The sequence below is a fragment of the Mirounga leonina genome, unplaced genomic scaffold (assembly GCF_011800145.1).
Source record: "Mirounga leonina isolate KUSES-001 unplaced genomic scaffold, KU_Mleo_1.0 Mir_53, whole genome shotgun sequence".
Classification (NCBI taxonomy): Eukaryota; Metazoa; Chordata; class Mammalia; order Carnivora; family Phocidae; genus Mirounga; species Mirounga leonina.
The window spans coordinates 65479645-65487450 of record NW_023270807.1 but is presented as its reverse complement, the minus strand read 5'-3'; the positions used below and the strand labels follow the sequence as shown (position 1 = coordinate 65487450).

Genomic DNA, 7806 nt, shown 5'->3' with positions numbered 1-7806 from the left:
ACGGTCTCTTTGAAGTGTTAAGGAAAGCATCCCCTGGTGTGGCGTTCTGCTCCTGTCCCTGGCTTATGCGACTCTAAGCTCAGCCTGCCGTAGGAAACGACTCGGTCCTGTTGGGCTCCTCCAGTTACTCAGTTCCTGGCTTGCCCTGCCTTCACCCCCAATAAAGAGAAGCCCCCCTTCTTTCATAAGCATATGTCATCCCCAGGAGTTGGAATCCTGATGTTTGCTGAGGTTAAGGGCTTATCCCACTGTTCCCCTCTATAGAGCAGCTCTTGGTGGAGAGGGCCTGAGGGGTGGACTGCATCCCAAAGACCGGAAAACACCCTGCCCCATCCTGATCTGCATGCTTTAAGCTGAGGGACAGTCTTGGGGTCATTTGCTCTGAACTTGGGATCATTGCCCTGAATTCTTGTGGTTCTGGAAGGTGCTACGTGTCTGGTCAGAGAGGCAGTCTCAGCTGTGCTTCATAGCGCTGTGGCCAAGGGGGATGGTCCCAACTGTGCAACGAGTCTACAGAGAGGCAGGGCTGCCGCCGCCGCCTCCCCCCACCCCCGGCACCGTGGAAACAGCAGCTGTCCTCAGGTTCTAACCCCAGGCATCCGCCCCGTCACGGTGCCAGCTTTGGGGCACATGTGTGTAACCCAGATACAACTTGGAGACCAGTCTCAGGGTGATGTCATGTTTTTTTAAAAGATTTTATTTATTTATTTGTCAGAGAGAGAGAGCACAAGCAGGGGGAGTGGCAGAGGGAGAAGCAGACTCCCCGCTAAGCAAGGAGCCCAATGTGGGGCTCGATCCCAGGACCCTGGGATCATGACCTGAGCCGAAGGCAGATGCTTAACTGACTGAGCCACCCAGGCACCCCTCTGTGATGTCACATTACAAAAAGTAGTCCAGATATATATTTTGTAAAATATGTTTATATAAAAAAATACATATACAAACACACAGCCTAGTGAAATTCCTTCTCAAACTCATTTCTTTTTTTTTTTTAAAGATTTTATTTATTTATTTGACAGAGAGAGACACAGCGAGAGAGGGAACACAAGCGGGGGGGGTGGTGGGAGAGGGAGAAGCAGGCTCCCTGCAGAGCAGGGAGCCCGATGCGGGACTCGATCCCAGGACCCTGGGATCATGACCTGAGCTGAAGGCAGTCGCTTAACCAACTGAGCCACCCAGGTGCCCTCAAACTCATTTCTTGACAATCCTTTTAAGACTTTTCTCTCACTCTCAATCTCAGCCTTCCTTCTCTGTACTACATCTCCCAATGAAGACTTCTCTTGCCGTTATGTGCTCCCCGTCTGCTTCCCCACCAGACCTCACTGCTCATGCACTCTGTGCCCCCAGCATGTGTATAATCTTCCTCTGATGATTTTCCTAGTGAGAATTTGCCACCCTGGAACTGGAGTGAGTAAACATGCTCCACTTTGCTGTATGCAGATGGACAAAGCCAACCCACCATGCCCTCCCTCCAAGGGCACGTTGCCCTCCCATCCAGTTCAGGCTACCCTTCTTAACCCATAACATTTGTCCAAAATCCCAGTCTTGGCAGTTCTGTACGCTTCCTTTAGCAAACATTTTCCAATCCAGAAAGGAGCCTGGGACTCTTGCATGGATGAAAGAACCATTCTAGGCCCTGCTTTTCTTGGATATATGTCCCCTTGCTACACTAGAGCGCTGCCAGTTGGCAGACGTTTAGTGACACCCAAGGGCTATGTGTCTGAGTCAGGACCCCCTCCTCAGCACCTTGTGTGTTAATACTATTGTCAGAAGATCAGCTGCTTCACCTCTCACCACCTCCCATTGTATTTCTCATCTTTAAATCAGAGTGGAACTAGGTTCTGAGCTATAGAGGATTGCCTCATCTTTGTAGACCTCTCAAACTTTCAGCAAAGTATTCCCCAGCTGTAGAATCTCGATGGCCTTGAGTTTCCTAGTAATAATACTAGCATTTAAAGTGCTTGTTACAAACCAGAAATTCTTCTAAACCCTTTGAATGAAATGTCTCGTGTAATCCTTATGGCAAACCCAATGAGGTTCATACTATTCTAAAAGTCATCCTATGCCGTGTAATAGAAACAGAAAACAAGGCCCACAGAGGTTGAACATCGCTCAAAGTCCTTGTTCACTAAGTGCAGGACCAGGGATTTGAACCCAGGATCTCTGACTCTAAATCCTATTCTAGGTACACAGTCTCAGAGCAGTAATCACACCTTTCAAAAGTCATCAGCAACCTAATGACTGAGCCAGGGCCAATTTTATACCCTGAAATTATAGCATGCCAGCACCCCTAACTTTCTACATTGTATTAGAGTTATTTCCTCCTGGTTTTCTTCCCTGCTCAACTAAACCATAAGCTCCTGAGGACAGGGATGTTACTAGGTCTTACTCCCTGCCTGGATACAGTCACGGGACTTAATAAATGGTGCAGAACTCCGTTTAGTGCTGACCATGTGGGTACACCATTCAGATCTACCTTCAAGAATCTGCCATCCAGCTGTGAGGAGTGCAGTTGGCTGGCAACCCCGAGCTGCAGTTGATAATGTTGGAGCTGAGACTGTGCTCTTTGCACACAGCCCCCAGCCCATGACTGGGCAGGTGACAGTACTAAGGTCTAGTCATCTCTTTTCAACATGGGGCTTCTTTACTGGGCAATCTTCCCTTAGAGCTCCCTGTCAAGTTGGATGGGACTTTGTCGTACCTGCGTCACACTGGGAGGTATCTGCCAAATTCTGCTTCCTTCCCCCTTTCCTCACATGGAGGTCAGACTAATGTTGAGATCTGAAGGCTTTCACTGCCCAGTCTTGCTTTGTCTCCTTCAGTCTTTCACAGGCTTGCCCCAAATAAACCTCTTACATTCTTAACTTGGCCTCTGCTGCCTGAAGGACCCGAATTGACAGAGTGACCAATCTGATGTTCTTCAGATCTCCTGCCACGGGGAGCATAGTTGATTGACAGCCTCAGCCACCGCCCCTCTGGGCCCACCACTGCAATCCTGCTGAGGCCACATTCCTCCAGGCTGCTCCCAGATATGCAGAGCAAGCTAGGGAGTGATACAGAACCCCTCTGACGGGTGATTTTGGCTTGAGGACTCCCCAGCAGCCTGGCCAAACCTTCCATGAACGGTGCCAGAGTCTGGGACTCTTCTTCCCCTGTCCTCCTTCCATCCCTTCTCCCTTTCACAAGTGTCAGAGACTTCCTTGGGTCCCTCTCCTTTATCCTTCATAGACACGTCCCAATAAATCTGTTCTGCTTCTTGGAGAACCTGAACTAACAGAAGTGGTACTGGGAGCACGGGTGTCAGGTCTAGCAAATAAAAATACAGGATTCCACCAGTCACACTTGCGTTTTAGACTGATAATAAATTTTTAAGCATAAGTATATCCCAAATATTGCATGGAATACAGTTATACTAAAAAAAATTCATCGTTAATCTGAAATTCAAATTTACCTGAGTGTTTTGTATTTTATCTGGCAACCTTAGACAGGAGTAATGCAAGGAAACAGGCATTAAGATAAATTCATGCACATCCTGGTGGGCAGAGAGGACACTGTGTTCCACATACCCGAGCAGGGCACAATTGCTAAAGATTTTGTTGGTGGTGACCTGGGAAAACGTCCTGGCAGGAGTGAAGGCCCATATAGGTGTGATGATGTAGCCCTTGGAAGATGTGGATGGAAGAGTGCCTACAAGGACAGTGGGGATGGCTGGTTACTGCTGGGTTGCACTGACATTCTGCAAGGGACAGTGAGAAATTGAAGGCCAGTAACAACCAGCTAATGGGTTACTTGAGAGCCAGAGGACCTCTTGGGTAGCCAAAGAGTGGCCTTTTTCTCCTATAGAGGAAGAGCAAACACAGCCAAGCAGCATCCTGAGGACTGAAGTGTTGAGTCACAGAGCTCCAGTCACAATGCTTAAATGCTCAGTCCAGGCAGGTTGGTTATGCTGCTTGGCTGAGAAAAGCTGGGACTCTGAAATATGGGATAGAAACATCTGGATGGCCCCCCTGCCCGCCCCGCCCAGTTAGAGTGAGTGGCCACTCACAGAGGCCAGGTAATAAATGGAGACCAGGCTATAGTCCAGCTCACCATGGACCCCCTGGGTCTGCAGTGGCCACCTCCCCTGATGTCGAGCATATCATTGGAACTGACGTACTTGGCAGTTGGAGTAATCTCCACGCTGGATCCTTGGACTGACTGCGGGTTAAGAATTCTCAAAGTAAGCATGGCCAAGTGGAAACCCTTGAGATGGCTCCCTCCCCATGGATTGAGGTCATGAATCCAAAATACCACACCCCAGGGCATGAGGTGGAGATTAGTGCCACTATTAAAGAATAGTTTCCCATAGTCCTGGATTGATCCTAGCTCCCTGGAGTACATGAAGTCCCCTGGGCAAGTGTGAGTGTGGGACGTTTCCACTGATGGCCAGGTCCGACCCAGATCCAGATGAGCCCTTGGCAGCCCCAGGCTGCCAAACCTTGTAAGTTTTGCTTAAAAAAATAATAAACTCGGAGCGTGGCCCTCTCCCCTCCCCGTGATGGTGCGTGCTCGTCCATTGATATCTGTGTACTCCAAAAAGGGGGAATCATCTGGCAAAAATGTTACTTTGCCTGCTGTGTTCAAGGCTCCCATTCTACCTGATATCGTGAACTTTGTTCACACCAACTTGCGCAAAAACAACAGTTATACGCTGTCAGTGAATTAGCAGGTCATCAAACCCGTGCTGAGTCTTGGGGTACTGGCAGAGCTGTGGCTTGAATTCCCAGAGTTCAAGGCGGAGGGACTCACCGTTCTGGCCAGGGTACTTTTGGAAATGTGTGTTGTGAGGGCCGTGTGTTTGCACCAACCAAAACCCGGTGCCATTGGCATCGCAGAGTGAACACAACACAGAAGCGATATGCCATCTGCTCTGCCCAGGCTGCCTCAGCCTTGCCAGTGCTGGTCATGGCTAAAGGTCATCGTATTGAGGAAGTTCCTGAACTTCCTTTGGTGGTTGAAGATGAAGTTGAAGGCTACAAGAGGACCAAGGAGGCTGTTTTGCTTCTTAAGAAACTAAAAGCCTGGAATGATATCAAAAAGGTCTATGCATCTCAGCGAATGAGAGCTGGCAAGGGCAAAATGAGAAACCGTCATCGCATCCAGCGCGGGGGACCCTGCATCATCTACAGTGAAGACAACGGTATAATCAAGGCCTTCAGAAACATCCCTGGAATTACTTTACTTAATGTAAGCAAACTGAACATTTTGAAACTTGCTCCTGGTGGGCATGTGGGACGTTTCTGCATTTGGACTGAAAGTGCTTTCTGCAAGTTAGATGATCTGTATGGCACTTGGCGTAAGGCTGCCTCCCTCAAGAGTAACTACAACCTTCCCAGGTATAAGATGCTTAATACAGACCTTAGCAGAATCTTGAGAAGTCCAGAGATCCAAAGAGCCCTCCGAGCACCACGCAAGAAGATTCATCGCAGAGTCCTGAAGAAGAATCCACTGAAGAACCTGAGAATCATGTTGAAGCTAAACCCATGTGCAAAGACCATGCGCCAGAATACCATTCTTCGCCAGGCCAAGAATCACAAACTCCGGATGGATAAGGCGGTAGCAGCCTTAGAAGCCAAATCAGATGAGAAGGGGGTTCCAGGCAAGAAGCCTGTGGTAGGGAAGAAAGGAAAGAAGGCTGTTGGTGTGAAGAAGCAGAAGAAACCTGTGGTGGGGAAAAAGGCTGCAGATATCAAGAAACCAGCAGCTGACAAGAAGCCTGCAGAAAAGAAACCCACTGCGGAGAAGCCTGCTGCCTAAAAACTTATGTTTATTCTAAAAGTCAAATCATCTTGGACAGCTAATTTTGAATAAATACCTGATCAAAGCCAAAAAAATAAATAAATAAACTCACCCTCAGAAGCATGTAAAATGGAGATCCTTAATGCAGGTAGTAATTTGAGTTTCCTGAATAGGCCATTTTTTTTAAATGCAGAAGACTCTTAGAAGATGTATAGAGACATTTAATTCTATTATCCCCAAGATTTCATAAGAAAAAGATAAAACAGATTTTTTATACGACCTTAATTAACCTAAAATGATGATTAGAAAGGTCATATATTTCCATTTATTAAATGTTTTCTGTGAACAAGCTGACCTGCAAATTTCTGTCTCTGAAGATACAGACAAAATTAAATGTTTTATTGAACTGAATTAAAGATGACTTCATAATCAGGGAAGAAAGATTCATAAAAGCTTTTATCACACGTGATTTGCCAACATGTGGTATCTTCTCTCAAATTGATTTTTCAGAGGCATTAGACTTTATTGAGGCAATGCCAAACTTAACAGAATTTTTATCCATATCTTTCAGAAAAACCCAGACCTTTATGATTCATCTGGAAGTGGAAAATTACACTATAATTCTCCATAGTTCAGTGAATAGTTTAAAAAAAAAAAAAAAGCACATTAATACAACCTCTAGTATACCTTCCCCTGCTAAAAAACCATCAAAAGTAAATACGTAAGGTGAAAATATACATAGGTAAGAATTTTCAACTTTGTTAGTACAGTATTTAATGTTACAATGACCTAATCCAACAAAATTAGGATTTGGCACTGGCTGATTCTTTTCGATGTGATAAATAAAAGCAAAATCTATATTCAGATAAATCTTTTTTCTCCAGAAAGACAAGGCTTACGGTCTGTATGTAGCACACCCCTGGTGGTAGTAGAAGGCATGCAACAGGTCGGGGAGTAGGGGTTAAACGAAGATGCACTCAAATCTCCCTTGGATGGCTTTGAAAGCGGGAATGAATGAACATTGTTTTAATGGGTTAGACACTCAAAGGCAAGAGGATGATTCAAGCCTCCTGCTGGTGCTGAGCCTCCACAGTGTCATATGGTTGCCAGAGTCACCCTCGAGCATCCAGTCCACAGCGTGTACTGAGGGCCAGCTAGAGGGGCTCTGGGCTGGCAGATGCAGAGGAGGGTGGCTTGGCTCTACGTTCCCAGTGCTCAGTCTTCTTGGGGAGACAGACACCTACCTCACTCTGCAGAACAGTGTGGTTCATGCTATAAGAAGCCAGGATGCTGTGAGTACCCAGAGGACAATGTGTCCTACTGAGGCACTCTCCTCAAGCCCGTCAGTGGGTCCCACCTGTCCCAAAGTTGATACTCAAAGCCTGTAATCCCCTAGCGTGTTAGTCCTCAAAATGTGGCTCCCGGGTGCAGGGGAGCTCCTCAGACTCGTTCAGGGAGTCAGCCAGCTCACTCTATCTTCATAACGATACTAAGATATTATTTGTTGTTCTTACTGTGTTGACATTGGCATTGAGGGTATAAGAGCAATGGGGAGAAGACTGTTGGAGCCCGAGCATGAATCAAGGCAGGGATACACAGCAGTCCCTGGGCCTCGCCGCCTTCCACGAACGGCCAGCTTCACTTAAGAATGTCCCTGAGAAAGCAGTAAAAATTATTTTTATTCAATCTCCACCCTTGAGTACAGTCTTTTGAAATATTGTGTGATGCTAGGGGAAGGGCACCTAAGCGTTTCGGCTGCATACACAAGTACAGCGACTGCCTTTGAGGAATATTGCAATTGTTTGAGTTGCGAGCTGAATTAGCCACTCTTTCCAAGGAAGACAATTTTTACCTGAGAAAAGGACTGTCAGACAAATTACTGTTATCAGGTGTGGATATTTGGCATCCTCTTTTCTTGAAAATGAATAAAATCAGCATGTCTGTCATTATAGAGAAAACTGGCTGTATTTGTTGCCAGTGATAACATTTGAGCTTTCAAGCAAACATTAGGATTTTGGAAATTCTATG

The 7806-nt window shown here is 46.6% G+C and overlaps 1 protein-coding gene across 1 annotated transcript; it reads left to right on the top strand.

Annotated features, from left to right (window-relative positions):
- The first annotated feature begins 4377 nt into the window (after positions 1 to 4377).
- On the top strand, positions 4378 to 5867 carry LOC118001284 (60S ribosomal protein L4-like). Its single transcript, XM_034991347.1, is given in 2 exon segments — positions 4378 to 4682; positions 4685 to 5867. Coding segments are annotated over 2 exon segments (1257 nt in total). The 5' UTR covers positions 4378 to 4537; the 3' UTR covers positions 5797 to 5867.
- The last annotated feature ends 1939 nt before the right edge of the window (positions 5868 to 7806 follow it).